The sequence below is a fragment of the Pogoniulus pusillus genome, chromosome 4 (genome assembly GCF_015220805.1).
Source record: "Pogoniulus pusillus isolate bPogPus1 chromosome 4, bPogPus1.pri, whole genome shotgun sequence".
NCBI lineage: Eukaryota > Metazoa > Chordata > Aves > Piciformes > Lybiidae > Pogoniulus > Pogoniulus pusillus.
This window is the reverse complement of record NC_087267.1, coordinates 23782556-23801697: the sequence shown is the minus strand read 5'-3', so window position 1 is coordinate 23801697 and position 19142 is coordinate 23782556. Positions and strand designations below refer to the sequence as shown.

The window sequence follows — 19142 nt, the reverse complement described above, 5'->3', positions numbered from 1 at the left end:
CCAGTAGGACAAGGGAGGTTATTCTTCCCCTGTACTCAGCACTGGTCAGGCCACACCTTGAGTACTGTGTCCAGTTCTGGGCCCCTCAATTCAAGAAAGATGTTGAGGTACTGGAACATGTCCAGAGAAGGGCAACGAAGCTGGTGAGGGGCCTGGAGCACAAATCCTATGAGGAGAGGTTGAGGGAACTGGGCCTGTTTAGCCTGGAGAAGAGGAGGCTCAGGGGTGATCTTATTACTGTCTACAACTACCTGAAGGGACATTGTAGCCAGGTGGGGGTTGGCCTCTTCTCCCAGGTAACCAGCAATAGAACAAGAGGACACAGTCTCAAGTTGTGCCAGGGTAGGTATAGGCTGGATGTTAGGAAGAAGTTTTTCACAGAGAGAGTGATTTCCCATTGGAATGGGCTGCCCAGGGAGGTGGTGGAGGCACCGTCCCTGGGGGTCTTCAAGAAAAGACTGGATGAGGCACTCAGTGACATGGTCTAGTTGACTGGCTAGGGCTGGGTGATAGGTTGGACTCGATGATCTTGGAGGTCTCTTCCAACCTGGTTGATTCTATGATTCTATGATTCTATGATCGTCAACACATACTGCTTGCCAGAACGAGATCGAGGTAAAGTGATGTAGTCAATCTGCCAGGCTTCTCCATACTTGTACTTTGACCATCTCTCACCATACCATAAGGGCTTAATTCGCTTAGCCTGCTTAATAGCAGCACAAATGTCACAGTCTTTATGGCACAGATTATACCAGAATGGGACAAGCTATCCTCTATCTGCCTGAGCTGGTCAGTGAATTCACCAACAGTGAAAGATCTTCCATTATCACTCCTTGCTAGGAACTTACTGGCCAAGATGTTAGCATAGGATGAAGGAGCAAGCTTAATCAGCTTCTTCATGAGACCTGTTCCCAAAGGAATATCATCAGGCTCATGAGTACCATGATCTCCATAAAGCACTTTCTTCACAGCAAACTCCTTCAGAAGCTGAATTCCCTGCTCAATGGTGTTCCACTTCTTGGCAGCCCATGGCAAATCATCTCGGGAAGGTTATCTCATAGCCACAGCCAACAGAAGGCGTGTCCACAAGCTAACCCTACCAAGAGGACTTGCTAGGTATTTGTCCACTCCACTCTCCTTGGTGAGTGGTCCTAGCTGCTTGGCAGACTTGTCTCCTACCTGCAGGGCATTAGCACCAATGCTACGGCATCTCACTAGCCAGTTTAGGATTGGTTCACCTGTTTCCCTTGAGTATTCCTTTCTAACTTCCCTGACCTCTCTGAGAGGATCATTGGAGTCCTGGATGTCATCCTCCTCCTCTTCCTCCTGTTCATCTGGTTGTCCCTGGCCTAGAAACAGAACCTTCCTCATAGCACTCTTAAACTCATTGGAACCATCCTCTTTCTTGGCAGCCAACCTCACAGCACTCTTCTCATTTGAGTACTGGGATCTCAGTGTGTTCGCTAGGTCTCGCAGACTAAATGCCTCCTCTTCCTCCTCTTGCTGATCACCAGAGGTCCCCTCTTACATCCTCATTTGAATCACACTTTGTCAGAAGCTGTGTCTTGGCTTTCACCTTAGCAGGTTCCAAAAAGGCCTGCACAACAACAGACTTGGACGTGTCTGCTGGAGGGTTTGAATCACTGGGCGCCTGATCTGAGGTCTGTGAGTTCAGATCTGCCTTAGAATTAACAGGGTTGTGGTCTGCTGTCTGGGGATTCGAACTGTCTGAGCTTGTGTTATTAGTATTAGTGGGATTATTTGCCTATGCTCCTGAGATGTCTTCCAACCTTGACGTGTTTTTATCTTTGTTGTCATTATTGTTAGGAACATTGGCAGTTTTCTCAGAATCTGAAGAGGGAGGTATAACTGTCCCTGGCTGTGCCCCTGAATTTTGCTGGGGAAGAGATTGTTTTCCTTTATTTTCTGTGTTTTGGTTTGGTTGCTGCAAAATCATCCCTGGCTGGGAAGGAGATTGTTGTGCCCCTGAATTTGGCTTGGAATTAGATTGTATTTGAGATGCCTTTGACACAGAGATTTTCCTAGTTTTTATAGGCTCTGCATTTGAATTTTTCACACAGAATATTAAAAGTATTATAAAATCAGAAATTATAAGAGCCAGGATGACACACATGCCACAATTTGCTTTAAGTCATTACAAGGGTCTGGCATCTCAGTTCTGGGTTGAATTATTCTCATGAGGGCTGTAGATAAAGCAGTATTTTGATTGCTTGTAATATTGATAAATGCCCCTGTAATGTTACTGGTAAGATTTTCAGTGACATTAAAACCAGCATACCCTAGAGTGAAATCACCCCAGGACTAGAAAATGCTTGCAACTTTAGTTTTGACCTTCTTAAAAACTACATGAAGCAAGAAATAACCAATTTGGTCTTTGATCCAATTGTACACAAGAAAACAGAAAAGAGGCCACACAATAGCCCCACCAAGTAAAATAGCTGCTTTATTAGCTTCATTCTGATTCCCAGAGTGTATTAACAGTCACTCAAATGAATTTGCCCCACATTGGGGAAGCCAAATTAAAATATGGGGTGGTTTAGGTGTACCCCGCCCCCCCACACTTTAGAAGGTACCCAAACTTGACTCATCCGGTTCTGGGAATATAAATGAAGCTATTTATTTACAGCTAGCACAAGGTACAAGCAGATATTTACAATATATACAGTTACATACAGAAATATACAAATGAAAAAAGGTAATACAGAAACACAACTCCCCTCCCAGAAACCTGAGTCCCCAGGAGGCGCCCTCAACCACCCCTAAACCTTCCCCCTGCCCCTCTCAACCTTACCCCAGTCCTAAGGAAGAATAGAGGTTCAGCCAAGAGGTTAAGGAGCAAGGTGAGTGGCAGGAGATGTTAGGGAGATGCAGCTCAGCCAAAGCCCAGCCAGAAAGTGAAAAAAAAATATGGCAAAAGTGTTATCTAATGTTTTCCCTACTTTATCCCATCCCTCTCAGTGAGACTGTGAGGGGAGTAGACATAACCGTTGTTTTCCTTTTCATAGCCAATTATCTACTTTTTCTCACCAAAACATTCTAGCCTGCTTCAAACTAGCACAGACATATTTACTGATTTGAATAATCTTACATAGATGAGTATTTTGAGGTTGAGTAAATTTATGATCCTTGACCATTTTATTGCTATTATAACTGTACAAAAGTCCCAGTTCACAGGATGTTAGGGGGGTTGGAAGGGACCTCTGGAGATCTTTGAGTCCAAGCCCCCTGCCAGAGCAGGAGCATATAATCTAGTGCAGGTCATGCACGAACACATCCAGGTGAGTCTTGAAAGTCTCCAGGGAAGGAGACTCCACAAACTATCTAGCAAGCCTGTTACAGTGCTCTGTGACCCTTACAATAAAGAAGTTCTTCCTCGCATTGGGATGGAACTTCCTGTGCTGTAGTTTACATCCATTACCCCATGTTCCATCATAGGGAGCAAGTGAGCAGAGGCTGTCTCTTTCTTCTTGACACCCAGCCCTCATATATTGATACACATTTATTAGATCTGCTCTCAGGCTTGCCATCTCCAGACTAAATATCCTCAGTCTTTCCTCATAAGGCAGTGCTTCAGTCCCTTAACCATCCTTGTAGCCCTCCTTTGGACTCTCAAGTAGGTCCTTGTCCCTTGTGAACTGGAGAGTCCAGAACTGCATGCAGTGTTCTAGGTGGAGCCTCACTAGGGCAGAGTAGAGGGACAGAAAAACCTCCCTTCATCTGCTGGACACACTCTTTTTAGTGCACCCCAGGATCCCATTGGCCTTCTTGGCCACAGGGGCACATTGCTGTCCCATGAATAGCTTGTCATCCACCAGGACTCCAAGGACCTTCTCCACAGGGCTGCTCTCCAGCACATCACCTCCTAATGTGTACTGGTGCAGTTTATTATTCCTTCCCAGGTGCAGGACTCTGCACTTACCCTTGTTGAACCTCATTAGGTTCCTCTTTGCCCAGCTCTCCAGTATGTCCAAGTCTCTCTGAATGGCTGCAAAGCTTTCTAGTGTATCATCCAAGCTTCCCAGTTTGGTATTGTCAGCAAACTTGTTATTGATGGAGATGTTGAACAGGACTGGACTCAGCACTGATCCCTGGGGACTCCACTAGTTACAGGTCTCCAGTTCTCTTTAAAGTTGTTGATATGATTTATTTATTTAGAGAGGCTTTCTAGAATGCCATTGGTGTGGGTAATTTTTTTCACAAACGTTTTTAGGTAAATATTGCAAGATGTCTTGCAGTTGAAAAATATTGTTAATTCTTGATTTTTATCTTGTGTTTTAGTTAGCAGTGATTATTTATTGTTTTTTTCTAGATCTACTAGATATAATTAATGCAGTCATTTCACTGTCTAGAAAAGTTTATATTCTCAATCTTGATGGATTTTAGATAGTTTATTTTAGCTGTGTGCAAGCATTTTGCATATCAGTGCTCCCTGAATGTACAAAATATAAACTGCCACCAACGGTGGTCCATAACATCACCTACGTAAAAAGGAAGTCTGCATAATTTCCTTCGTTTTGTCTCTATATGTATGTCTGATGTTTTTGTGGAACTCCTTTATATTTATTTTTCTTTCTTTTACAAGTGAGTGACAAATAGCCTGTTATTTTCTGCTTTATGACTTCATAAAATTAGTTCCCGGTTCTACTGTGTTAAGCTGTATTGTTACATTTTTAGAAGCAAAACACTGCGTTATTTCTTAATTAAAGCAGCAAAGATTTTTATTGTGCAGAACAATGCATGCACTGCACAGAAACCTTAATTGTCATCCTATACTATGCTTTGCTGTTGTTAAAAATATTTCCATTTAATTATCCCTTATGAAATAGATGACAAATAAGACAGTCAAATTTCAGAACTTTGTGGACTGTAATAAATTAATTCATTTATATGTTCAGCATTGAAGGGCCCTCTGCAAGGACAGAGACAAGTGCTTTATTAAATTATTAACATATCTTTCCACTCTTTCATGTGGCATAAGATCTGATGTTGATTTTGTAATTTCTGTGTGGAATTGAAGCAAGAGATTTTTTTTTCTGATTTCTAATTCCTGTCACATTTTTTAGTATTTTAAAATAGTCAAGTTTAAAAATTGCAGACTACATTTGGCATGCTGTTACTGATTTTCTTCTTTTTGAAGCATGGTGAAATCCCTTTCTGATATCAAATGTTGGTCATGATAGACTAGATCTCTTTTATAAAAATTGTAGACCAATCTGTTATTATTTTGTATACTCACTAAAAATAAACAAACAAAAATTCGAAAAATAACCACATAAACACCCCACACCAAAAAACTTAACCAACCATCAAAGAGGGGCAGGCAATTCAGAAAGAGTACAAGACTCTTCTTGTAAGGATATGTAGAGAGAAAATCAGAAAGGCCAAAATTCAACATCAACTCAATCTGGCCAGTGTCAGTAAAGATAATAAAAAGAGCTTTTATAAATATTTTAACAGTAAAAGAAGAGCCAGGGAGAGCCTCCACCCACTACTGGATGAAGGTGGTAACCTGGTGACCAAAGACAAGGAAAAGGCTGAGCTGTTGAACTTTGCCTCAGAATTTGTTAGCGACACCAGTTGCTCCATGACAATTCAACCCCTGGAACTGGAAAACAGGGATGGAGAGCAGCAAGTAGCCCCCACAATGCAGAAGGAAATGATCAATGACCTATTGTGACAGTTAGATGTGCACAAGTCTGTGGGACCAGATGGGATCCATCCAAGAGTACTTGGAGCCGGCAGATGTGCTCACCAAGCCATTCACCATTATTTGTCAACAGTCTTGGCTAACTGGGGAGGTCCCAGTTGACTGGAGGCCGGCAAGTGTGACACCCATCTACAAGAAGGGCCAGGGGGATGATCCAAGGAACTACAAGCCTGTCAGTCTGACCTTGGTGCCAGGAAAGGTTATGGAGCAGGTCATCCTGAGTACCACTGCACAGCACTTAACAAGGCAACCCTATGATCAGGCCTAATACATTGTCGCAGAGGAGTATTCTGCCACCTATGCCTATTTTGGTGGAGGGGAGAAATTAATTGGGGCGAGATAATATTATATAAAAATATTATTTTTATTAAACTCAATATTCTGAGCTCTCACCACCCCCAACCACTGTATATTAATATTAAAATGTTCTTACAGGGTTATGAAAACATTCTAGGATAAAATATGTACAATGACTTATTAATTAACTAGAAAACATTCAAACTATAAACAGAGAGAGGATTTTCCCCCACGGCAAATACCATTTGGGGTCTATACACTACTCATCCAGTGGAGCAGACTGGAAACTGATTCTGGTCTATGGTAGAGGCAACAGGTATTACAGAGGCATTTAAGCTTTTACTCACAATTCTTATCAATCCGCCTCTGGGGCTATGTCACAGCCTATTGCAAGTGTCCAGACTTTAGGGGATCTTTGCCCTTGGACTTTGAGGCTGGAATCCTCCTGGCTTGAGGGGAAAGGATGAATCTTCCTGGCTTCTGGGGAAAATGATGGTCTCTGACGTGGTTCTCCTGACGACGGATGCAATCTCTGCCTTGGTGCTGCTGGCTTCTTCTAGATGCTTTGTCCAGGGATATGTAGGCAGGATCTCAGGTGCAGGAGGAGAATGTCATGCTGTTGCTAGCATGGTTCTCATGCTGCTAGCAGGCCGATTGTGTATGCAGACAATTTCGAGTCTGCTTCCTGGTTGTCTTAGCAGCAGTGGTGCTTACCAAGCAATGACAGGCAGCGGGCATGCAGGATGTGTGCGGCTGCTGGGAGTCTGAGCTCCCTAAGTAAAGGCAGGCAATGCAGGATCTGGTCCTGATAACACAGTGGCATGCAGATGTGCACAGCTGGCTGGAGACTATAGGCTCCACATATATATATATATAGGCTTAAGTGAGCTCTGCAACTAAGGTACTCAGGCAGGCAGCTGCAAGTGGGTCAGAGCATGAGGGTCTGAGCCTCTGAGCATCGGAGCTATGCAATGGAGTCCGAGCGTGGGGGTCTGAGCTATCGGGGTCTGAGCTATACAGGCACTTCGTTTACCTGTGCACCCCTGTTTATTGAATGTGGGCCAAGACTAATGGCCCCTTTGGCCACTAGAATGACCAATCAGGTTGGCAGTCAGCCAAACCTTACCATAATAGGCAAAAGGCACTTGCCTGGACTTTCCCAAATATGGGGATCACATGGGCCTACACATGGGAGACACGAGCTGGGTGTGTGTGGGCTTACACAACCTGTTTACAAGCAGGGGTCCTGGCAGAAAAACATGTCCAGGCAAGGTGTAAATAAGCCTCTTTCGCGGTTACAGGCATACACGACATACATATGTACTGAATCTGTTTCTTAAGCTCAGCTCTGGAAAAGGCTTGGTAATTCAAGCAATGGGCAATCTCACTTTATGGTTTGAAATATTTTATGGTACAGGATCAAGAGATAATGGTTTTGGTTTTGTTTTTTTCAGTCTGTGGTAGCAATTACCACCTCATTATCTGGGTCCTTCAAAATACACTCTTTATTTGGGAACACTAATTTGATGTTATGGGGCATTTTCACTGTGAACAGTTTTCCCTTTTATCTCTTGATTTGGGATGAGTATTTCTATTGTGGGTTATTCTCAGTGTATTTACACATGGCTTTGCTGATTCTTAGATCCTTTCCTGTGGGACCTTTTATCCACAACAGTTAAGCATAAAATGTAGAAGCCCTTTAAAAATTAAGCTTTACTGTCATCTTTTCCTCCCCTGCTGCAGTGCCTAACTCAACAGGACAAAATTACTTAGTATCACAGACTGTTTGAAAATTAGCTCTGTCAAACCTGTATGCATGAAATCCTATGAAATGCAGCGTTTCACTCTTGTCATCCAAATGCCTCTTAGATTTTTATTTTTCTATGCCAGTATTTTAAACCATTATTTCTACTGTTTTTGGCAAGAGTGTATCTTCAGGAACTCTTATTGCTCACAGAATATGTTTTAAGCAGCTATCATTGAAATTTCAGTGTTTGGTTTAAGTAGTAAGATTTTAGTTCCAAAGTGACAATTCTATTGCTAACCTTACTTTTTCACAATAACTTTGATAGGTCTTGATATTTCAAATGTAGCAAGAACTTAGGTTTTGGGGAAAAAAAAATAAGAATCCTTGTTACTAAATGTATATTAAATACAGATGCTCGTCTAATATATTCAGAATAATTAAATACTGATGCAGGAGAACATGAGTAGTTAAGGGAATATATGCTGTTGTGCTGAGTCTTTACATACTGTAGCCAGTCTCCCAGGCAAGTGACAGTACAAGAGGACACGGTCTCAAGCTGTGCCGGGGCGGAGGTTGAGGGTGGATGTTAGGGAGCAGGGGCACAGGTAGTCTTTTCATCTATACCCTTAGTCACAGATTGGAATACAGAGAGGAATAGAAAAGTGTATTTGATGAACAAGTGGCTCAGAGGTTGGTGCCTCCAACATAACTTTGGATTCTTTGATCTTGGGGAACTTCATCTTGCCACAGGTCTGGAAGCAACAGATGGGGTACAACTGACACAGAAGGGGAGAAGGACCCTGGCACATAAGCTGGCTGGGCTTGTTGAGAGGGCTATAAACTAGAATGGAAGGGGGAGGGGTTAAAACATGACTGCACTAGAGATAAATCAAAGGAAATTGAGGATGGTAGGCCAGAGCTAGGGGTAAAAGCAGCAGCCCAGCTGAAGTGCATGTACACTAATGCACGCAGTATGGGTAACAAACAAGAGGAGCTGGAAGCTTTGGTGCTGGAGGAAAACTATGATACTGTCGCCATCACTGAAACGTGGTGGGATGGCTCACATGATTGGAGTGCTGTAATCAATGGCTACAGACTCTTCAGGAGAGACAGGCAAGGGAGAAAAGGTGGGGGAGTGGCTCTGTGTGTTAGGGATACTCTGGATGTCATGGAGGTAGAAATCAAGGACGATCAAGTTGAGTCATGGGTAAGAATTAAAGGGAAGCCCAACAACACTGATATCATGGTTGGAGTCTGTTACAGACCACCCAACCAGGAAGAAGAGGTTGATTTATTGCTCTTTAAACAACTGGAGGCTGCCTCAAGATCACCTGCCCTTGTTCTGGTGGGTGACTTTAACCTACCAGACATCTGCTGGGACTTAAACACTGCAGAGAAGAAGCAGTCTAGAAGGTTTCTGGAATGTGTGGAAGACAACTTCTTATCCCAGCTGTTACGTGAGCCTACCAGGGGGGCAGCCCTGCTTGACCTGCTGCTCACAAATAGAGAGGGGCTGGTAGGGGATGTGGTGGTTGGAGGCTGCCTGGGGTCCAGTGACCATGAAATTATAGAGTTTTCAATATATGGAGAAACCAGGAAGGGCATCAACAGAACCGCCACGCTGGACTTCCGAAGGGCAGACTTCAGCCTATTTAAGCAACTAATTCAGAAAGTTCCTTGGGAAAAAGCCCTTGAAAAGAAAGGGGTCCAGGAAGATTGGACCTACTTCAAGAAAGAACTCCTGAAGGCACAGGAGCAGGCAGTGCCATTGAGCCGGAAGACGAGCCGATGAGCGAGGCAGCCAGACTGGATGGACAAGGAGCTGCTGAAGGAATTAAAGATTAAAAAGAGAGTGTATCATCTTTGGAAAAGAGGGGAGGTGTCCCAGGAAAAGTTCAAGGAAGTTGCTAGGTCTTGTAGAGGAAAAATTAGAGAGGCAAAAGCCCACTTGGAGCTTAGGTTGGCCACAGCTGTCAAGGAAAATAAAAAATGTTCCTTTAAATATAGGAATGGCAAGAGAAGGGCCAAGGACAACCTCCAGTCCTTGTTAGATAGAGAGGGGAATATAGTGACAAAGGATGAGGAAAAGGCAGAGGTGCTTAACACCTTCTTTGCCTCAATCTTCAATAGTTGGACAGGTTGTCTCCAGGACAGCTTATAGTCCCCCTCTAATCCATGAGGAAGCAGTAAGGGACCTGCTGCGTCATTTGGATCCTCACAAGTCCATGGGACCGGATGGGATCCACCCTAGGGTTCTGAGAGAGCTGGCAGATGAGCTGGCCAAGCCACTCTCCCATCATTTATCAGCAGTCCTGGCTCACTGGAGAGGTCCCTGAAGACTGGAAGCTGGTCAATGTGATTCCCATACACAAGAAGGGTTGTAAGGAGGAGCCAGAAAACTACAGACCTGTGAGCCTGACCTCAGTACCAGGCAAGGTCATGGAACAGGTCATCTTGGGTGCCATCACAAAGCACCTACAGGATAGCCAAGGGATCAGGCCCAGCCAGCATGGGTTTAGGAAGGGCAGGTCCTGCCTCACCAACCTGATCTCCTTTTATGATCAGGTTACCCGCCTGGTGAATGTGGGGAAGGCTGTGGATGTAGTCTACCTGGACTTCACCAAATCCTTTGACACTGTCTGCCACAAGAAGCTCCTAGCCAAGCTGGAAGCTCATGGTTTGGACAGATTCACTCTGTGCTGGATCAAGAACTGACTGGATGGCAGAGCCCAGAGAGTAGTGGTGAATGGTGCCACATCCAGTTGGCAGCCAGTCACTAGTGGTGTTCCCCAAGGATCAGTGCTGGGCCCAGTCCTGTTCAGTATCTTTATTGATGACCTGGACGAGGGGATTGAGTCCAGCATCAGTAAGTTTGCAGATGACACCAAGCTAGGAGCAGGTGTTGATCTGTTGGAAGGTAGGAGAGCCCTGCAGAGGGACCTGGACAGTCTGGATAGGTGGGCAGAGGCCAATGGGATGAGATTTAACAAGGCCAAGTGCAGGGTTCTGCACTTTGGCCACAACAACCTGAAGCAGTGCTACAGGCTGTGGACTGAGTGGCTGGAAAGCAGCCAGGAGGAAAGGGCCCTGGGGGTACTGATAAACAGTAGACTAAAGATGAGCCAGCAGTGTGCCCAGGTGGCCAAGAGAGCCAATGGCATCCTGACCTGCATCAGGAACAGTGTGGCCAGTAGGACAAGGGAGGTTATTCTTCCGCTGTACTCAGCACTGGTCAGGCCACACCTTGAGTACTGTGTCCAGTTCTGGGCCCCTCACTTCAAGAGAGATGTTGAGGTGCTGGAACGTGTCCAGAGAAGGGTGACAAAGCCGGTGAAAGGCCTGGAGCATAAACCCTATGAGGAGAGGCTGAGAGAGCTGGGGTTGTTTAGCCTAGAGAAGAGGAGGTGATCTTATTACTGTCTACAACTACCTGAAGGGACATTGTAGCCAGGTGGGGGGTGGCCTCTTCTCCCAGGCAACCAGCAATAGAACAAGGGAACACAGTCTCAAGTTGTGCCAGGGTAGGTATAGGCTGGATGTTAGGAGGCAGTTCTCCACAGAGAGAGTGATTTCCCATTGGAATGGGCTGCCCAGGAGGTGGTGGAGGCACCGTCCCTGGAGGTGTTCAAGAAAAGACTGGATAAGGCACTTAGTGCCATGGTCTAGTTGACTGGCTAGGTCTGGGTGCTAGGTTGTACTGGATGATCTTGGAGGTCTCTTCCAACCTGGTTGATTCTATGATTCTATGATTTGAGGTTTCTTTTAAAATATTAATAAATCTCAAGTCTTAACATTTAATAATATTCTCTACAGAATGATTTCTTACTCTATAAGAAATAGTAATAATTTTTAAATCACATAAAATCTAATTTAAGGACCTTAAAGCCAAGAGTTCTATTAAGATTTCTTATTGTTATCAATTTTTAATCAAACAGCAAATGTATTAATAAAAGTTATTTAAAATCTCATTCTAAAGTACTCTGACTATATTGAAATAGTTCATTTACATTGCAGGTATGGGATGGCACAAAGTGTCCCTACCCAACATGGAAAGTGCCTGTGGAAGAAAGAGACTTGGAAGGAGAAAAAGTTCTTCTTCGTCAGCTGCGAAATCTAACAGCAGACATTCTAGTCTATGATAACCACATGCAACTGGCAAAATCACTGAAGGTAATGCAGAGTTTGGTATTTCTGACTCATTTTGTGGCCTATTTTCCACTTAGAATTCACTTCAGAGAAGGTATCAATTCAGTTTCTTTGTTAATTAGTTTCAGATGTTTCTCTTTGTCTTTCACTGTATTTCCCATACCTTTTATTTGAATGCAAAACTCCTTCAAGGTCTGTAAAAGAGCCTCATTACCTTAAAACTGCCATGAAAAAAAATCTTCCAATTAAACAGTTCTTTCCAGACACTGTAATATCATACATAATCCTGTGAAAAGAATACACTCACAAAATGTGTTCTATGCTTTAGAATTTTTTTTAAATGACATAAAATAGGGTTAAACTTGCAGGCTCGTTAAAGGTCTGTAATTCCAAAGTCAATAAAAGATTTTCTGTTATATAAACTTCTGCAGTTTGCAGTGCAGTCTTCATTTAGTGGGTCAGTAACGTCGATTAGGCTTAGAAAGAGGTAACAACAACATAATTAAACATTTCATCTTCAGCAGTACTGCTATCTTGCTTCTAAATACAGTGAATTAGCAAAGAATACATCTATCATTTTATGCCTTGCTCTCTATGACCAAGCATAATTTTTAACAGTGTTTACTAGAAAATAAAGATAAGTGATAGCCATTCGTTGGGCTGGGGCTATAAGCAGACATTAAATCAATTCAATATATTAATACTTGCTTGTAAGTAGACAAGAGATAGCAAAATAACTTTTCTTTGTGTGAGAATTCGTAACAAAACTTACAGAAGTACTTCATTACTTAAAAGTTCTCTTTCAGAATTTTCTTTTGCTACCTTGTGCAATCAACGATGCGTATAATTGGTGGTGTTCCACTAAAGCAGTACATTTTGAAAATCAAGGCAAAAAAGTTCTTTCATATTAATGAAACATAATTTCTTGAGTAGCTGGTGATACTTCCTTTATTACTTTTCTCCACTTATATTTGGGAATTCCTACTGAGTATGTGGCATGTTTTCATAAGCTCTCAATACTTTTTACTTTTCCTGTAAGCCCTTTTAATCTTAGTTTTAGAGCATTTGTGCCATTGCTTTATACCACAGTGTTTAGCGGGAGCTCCAATGTGAAAAGAAACTGATGAGAAACCTACTTTGATGTACTGAGCCACACAGGCTGTTTTTCTCCTGTCTATGTCCAAAACTGCAGTAGTTTAATTTCATGGAAACTGTAGAAGTTTTGAGTTAGGAAAGTTCAATTGAAGAAAAAGGGCTGCTATCCTAACAGTTAAACTCAGGAAGGTTTTTTAAGTTCAAGTAGCAATACCTGCAGAGAATAATCTAAATATCATAGCTTTTTGGGGGACTCTTCTTAAAACAGAAGATTTAATAAAAGATTTGTTTCTAAATATCAACCATACCATAGTGTTAAGAAAATGAATAATTGAAATATTCTATATAATTAGTATGTAGAGTTGAAATAATCTATATTGATCTGTATAATACTTAATTTAGAGTCAGTCTTGTTATGCAAAGGTTTTTATCCTTAGTAATTTATATAAAAGTATAAAACTGGAGAACATTTACTGTATGTCATGGCTTTTTGTCTTACGTGCTTTTCTAGTGCACACACAATTTAGATGAGTTACACAGCTGTAATAACTAGCTTCAGATTTTTCAGGCCTGGGTAGCATTCCTTTGACCTGTCAGTGTCATTTTCCTCACATTTTTTCTACTATGCAAAAGGAAGAAAAAGAAACCACACCACCTCGCAGCTCTTGCACAACCAAGTCCTCCAAACCCTTTAAATGATTTAAGTAGTTCTGTGGTGGGTTTATTTGGGGTTTTTTGCATAGGACCACACTCAAATACTTTGTATATGCTTCCTCTCATTTGCAAAAATTTATGCACAATGTACTCAGCAAAATTAGAGTATTAAAGTATTAGAATTATTAAAACGCTCTGTGTTTTGAAATAATGATGAGAATTTGCTATGCTTAAAAAGTCAGTTTAGTTGGCTAGTTACAAGGAACTGCCTATGTGATGTTGTGTTTTAATTCTTTTTAGCATTAAGATGTACTTTTGAAATAGTCATTTGCATCTGACTGCAGATGGGGTATTAGTGTATTTTATATTGCTTTAATTTTAAATGGACTTGTTTTTAATGAGGTAGATAGTTCATACACAGAACAGCTGTGAGTTGGGTTTGCACTAGACTTTAGTGATGGTTCTATACATCATGGTGTTTATTTTAATATAGATGATAATTTCTTCGCAGTCAAGCGTATGAAGTGTGCTTGGTCTGCTGGCGTTCTGTAAACGACAACAATACAGTAAAATTCTGAACTGCAACACCCACGCTTGCCAGCCTTTGCTAACAGAAGGCAATGCTGCCTTCTAAAGGAGCTCAGGAAAATTACACGCTGAGGTCTGGTTTATCGACATGCACAACCTTCTGGACACTTCAGTATTTGGCAATGCTGATTGTTATGCATCTTCTACTAAATTATATTAAGATATAAAAAATAGTAACCTTTTCAGAAAAGAGATCTAATACAATACATATGTGGGAAGATACATTTTTATAGCAATCATAAACATTGGGAACTTGAGTGCTGCACTAAAACATAATTCAGTTTACTTTTGCATAAATTTCAGCATGCAAGGTAAGAAGGCAAAACTGGCATTTTGTATTTTTGACTTCTGGGCTGTCTTCTCCCATGTTTAGTCTTATACGCTTGTACACATAGTAAATACTTTTCATACATTGTTTTTGAAAGAAGGAAATGGTTCAATTATAGTTGACTTTTTCTTCCTTATACACAATTTACTGTGGGTGAAGAAGGTATTTTGGCACTATTGTAGTGGCATAAAATTATTTGGTAAGTGGAACTTAACTAAGAACTTCTAAGAAAAAACTTTTCAAAAGGACTTGTAGTCATTATATTAGTTTTACAATGTGACCGTCCCTTGCAGTTTTGGATATTCAACATAATTAGGTGAAATTTAGCATCTGTAAAGAAAAAATAAGAATTAAAAAAAAAGGCTCAGATGAGTCTCTTAACCTCTGTCTGAATGCACAATCTGTCTTCTTGATATGCTTTGAATGAACAAAATGAGCAACACTAATGGTGCAGATCAGTTAAAACTCAGGTAAGAGCTCCATGCCAGAAGCAAAATAACTGCATGCTGAAGTGCACCTTCATGTTCCTGGTGCCTGAGTCTGAAAATACGCTGTGTTTTTCATTGTTGTTTAACGAAGATGTTTGATGCCACTATTATATAATCATAGCTTGTTCCTTGATACAGAAGGCTCCAGAATCAGGATGTTGCCCTGTCTGCTTCTATATGTATGTATATGCATTTATAAGTATTGTACTAAGACCTTGGCAGTCCAGTCTTTTTAGATTTCTACTGGTTAAAGCAGAAGCTGGAGCTGAAATAAGACTTATCAGACTGTCTGCTGTAGTATTAATATTAAATGAAGTCAATTTAAAATAATTTATCATTTATATAGGGGTATTTAAAAGATACTTAGAGGGAACATAAATCCAGATTATTGGATATGTGTAGCTTGCCAACTATCAGCTGGATCTTAGGTTATGCTTTAAAAAAAAGTATTTTGGAGGCTAGTTAATTTGATTGAAAGGCTTTTAAAACACATTAAAGGGAAATAATCTATACAATTAAGTCACCTGATTATCTATCTTTACAAACTTGGGTTTGGCTTTGTTGTTGGGGGTTTTTTTTGTTTGTTTGTGATTTTTTGAAAGGGAGAGATAATAGGAGTGGTATTTTGAAGCAAAGGCAGTTACAGAGATGTGCTGAATACACTGCACTCCATAACTACTTCTTATCAAATATTTGTATAAGTTAGCTTAAGTCTGTATGTATAACTTGTCAAAACTGTTTCAGAGAAACTGTTTCAGAGGATACACAATAATTCTAACCAAGAAGGAAGCATGTTCTCTATGTTCCTGAGGAGAAAATGTTACCAGTCAGGAAGTGTGCCAGAATCCTTAATGTGTTGGCATTTGTCCTGATGGTGAAAAAGTATTACTTGGTAAGATTAAGATATGCTAAAGAAATTTGGGTAAGCAGGTGTGTTTGCATGTATGCATAGAGAGATAATATGCCATCGCTGATGATGGACATGAGGTCACTTACTGAGTCTGATCATACATGGCCAAATGATAGCATGTCAGTCTCTGGAGGGCTGTGAATACATAAAATAAATTGTGCCATTGGGAGATGAATATATTGGCTGATTTGATCTGTCTTCTGAAGTATGCTTGAGACTCAGATTTAGCAAGAAGGCCTATGCTGGTTCTGGATAAACCTTTCCTGACGGTAATGTTGTCTGATAAACCAAAACACACAGGTGACCCAGAGAGGTTTTGGGGTCTCCATCTTTGAAAATACTTAAAATCTGTCTGCTGACAGCCTTAATAAACATGCTGTAGTTGACTCTGCTTTGGGCACTGGGGTTGAAATAGGCAAACCTAATAGGTCCTTGACAACTTCAGCAAATTTGTGATTCACTGAAAACAGAGAAGAGGCTTCATGAGACTTGGAATTTTCCAAGTAAATAGCTAACTTTCTGTTACCATTTTTTTTTCTTCTTTAAGATTGGAAGCTTTCTGAGAATTTACAGTATTCATGCAAAACAAGGAAGTGCTGACAATGAAGATGGATCACATATAGAATTTCATCTTCATGGTGGTACCTGTTACGGTCGAGGAATAGGAGTCTTGCCAGAAAGTAACCCAGAAGTTAAGGAACTAAAAGAGTAAGTTTTGTATGTAGAGTTCTCTTCCTGCATTATTCTGGAAAACTATAGGGTAACAGCTGTACAGTTTAGAATTATAAATATGTTTAAGAACATGTTCTGGGCTTGCCAGTTCACAAGGGACAGGACTCTACATGAGAGAGTCCAAAGGAGGGCTACAAGGATGATTAAAGGATTGAAGCACTGCCTTATGAGGAAAGACTGGGGAACAGGACTGGACCCAATACTGACCCCTGCCATTTTGTAGATGGATATAATATTTCATAGAATCATAGAATCAGTCAGGGTTGGAAGGGACCACAAGGATCATCAAGTTCCAACCACCCTGCCATGGGCAGGGACACCCTACCCTAGATCAGGCTGGCCAGATCCTCATCTAGCCTGGCCTTAAAAACTTCCAGGGATGAGGCCTCATTCTAGGCTCTCACCAGTCTCATGCTGAAGAATTTCCTCCTCACCCCCACTCTGAATCTTCCCACCTCCAGCTTTGCTCCATTTGCTCTAGTCCTGTCACTACCTGATATCCTGAAAAGACCCTCCCCAGCTTTTATGTAGGTCCCCGTCAGATACTGGAAGGCCACAAGAAAGTCACCTTGGAGCCTCCTCTTCTCCAGACTGAACAGCCCAAACTCTTTCAGTCTGTCCTCATAGGAGAGGTGCTTCAGCCCTCTGATCATCCTTGTGGCCCTTCTCTGGACACACTCCAGCATGTCCACACCCCTTTTGTAATAGGGGCTCCAGAACTGGATGCAGTACTCCAGGTGGGGTCTCAGTTAACTTCAGTCAAATGTGTACTCCCTGGTTAGCCAGGGCTGCTAATAAATGATGGAAAATGGGTTGCTGAGCACTTGTGCCAGCTCATTCAGTACACTTGATTGGATCCTATTCAGTCCCTTAGATTGTGTAGCAGGTCACTAATCATTTCCTTTTGGGTTATGAAAGCTTCAGTTTTGTTTCTTGGCCTTGTTATCCAGATGTGGGGGCTGGGCACTCAGAGGACAACTGGTTTTACTACTAAAGACTGAGACATTAAGTAACTCATCCTTTTCCTTATCCTTTGTCACTATGTTTCTCTCCACATCCAATAAATAAGGGAGTCTTTCCTTAGTCCTGCTTTTGTTATTAATGTATTTATAGAAATACTATTTTTTATTATATTTAAGGTAGTAGCCAAAGAAAGTTGTGATTGAACTTGCTAATGTTCCTTTTCTTCCTGCATAAATTCATGACATCCTTTTAGTTCTACTGAGTTGCCTACCCCTTCTTTTAAAGTTCATAAACTCTCTTTCACCTTAGGAAAGTAAGTTACCAAAGTCCGCGTTCCTTTATCAGGAATTCTTTTTCAATACAAATTTCATTTGGCACTAAATTGTGTTTAAAGTTCTAGAAGTGATTTGGAAAGAAGTGTCTCATCTTCGTCATTGATGCATACTCATTCAACTTCTGACTCAGCTGAGTTTTATATTCTTGATGGAAAATGCATGTCTGCATGTTATTTGTGTATTGGTAAACAGATTTCATCTGAGTGTATGTATAGTCTCATATAATGTGTCTGTGTATATATTTGTATGTAAAATACTTTTCTAGGTTATAATGTATTTAATTGTTTCTTTTAGATTCTTAGGCTCTCTGGGTCTGTCATACAGCCAGGATATGGAAAGCATGTCTTCACTGGAGGCGGAGTGCACTTCTAACAATGTCACAGGTACAAGCAATTGGAAGCTAATTTGCTCTTTGTTCTAAGGTGTATAAGGTCAAGATAAAGTCATGGTTACTGCTTCTCTAAGTGTATAACGTTACTTTCACATACAAAACCTTAGAGGACTTTTCTGGTTTATTAGACTGATGTTACATTAACTATCTGTGTCATAGCAGAAACTTTTCATAGACATGGAAGAATACTTTCATAGTAGATAGTGAATAAACTATTAAACACACATGATATTCTTAATTAGAATAACTAAGAAGGAACTAAATTGTAAAGCTAATTGGACATAGCCTGCGTCTTTGCTTCCAGCTTTCAAAAACATATGTTGTGTAGATGTTATTAACATACATAGGCTATTTCTTTAAGGGTTCAAAAATCAAGAATAAATAAATACTTCATGTCTAGGCAGCAAATATAGAAAGAAATTTGCACATATTTACTGCACTGTATGTGGCAGAGGTTGTTCAGAGGAGGCAGAAAACAGCCCATATTATTTTTAGAATAATGTGTGCATTTCCATATCCATAAAGAATACTGGCAAATGAATATAGTCTGTCAGCACTGTCATGTATAGCATATATATGAAATGTGCTCATTTTGGTGAGCACTGCTGTTTAAAATAGACACTGATTTCTCCTCAGGTGTGTTAACATTTGATATCTATTGTTTGTATCCTGCTCACTTTGATTTTTCCTTTGCTGTGTTTTACATTTTCCCTTGCTCAGCTTTTGGTTTTATGTGTATA

General features: G+C 41.1%; 1 protein-coding gene across 8 annotated transcripts in view; it reads left to right on the top strand.

Moving 5' to 3' along the window:
• POT1 (protection of telomeres 1) overlaps nt 1-19142 on the top strand; it is a 102659-nt gene that overhangs the window by 65319 nt on the left and 18198 nt on the right. For all 8 annotated transcript variants that reach the window (XM_064142371.1, XM_064142370.1, XM_064142374.1 and 5 more), the window contains 3 exons: nt 11787-11942; nt 16529-16689; nt 18306-18394. In XM_064142371.1, coding sequence (XP_063998441.1) covers nt 11787-11942; nt 16529-16689; nt 18306-18394 — 406 coding nt within the window. The remainder of the gene's footprint in view (nt 1-11786; nt 11943-16528; nt 16690-18305; nt 18395-19142) is intronic.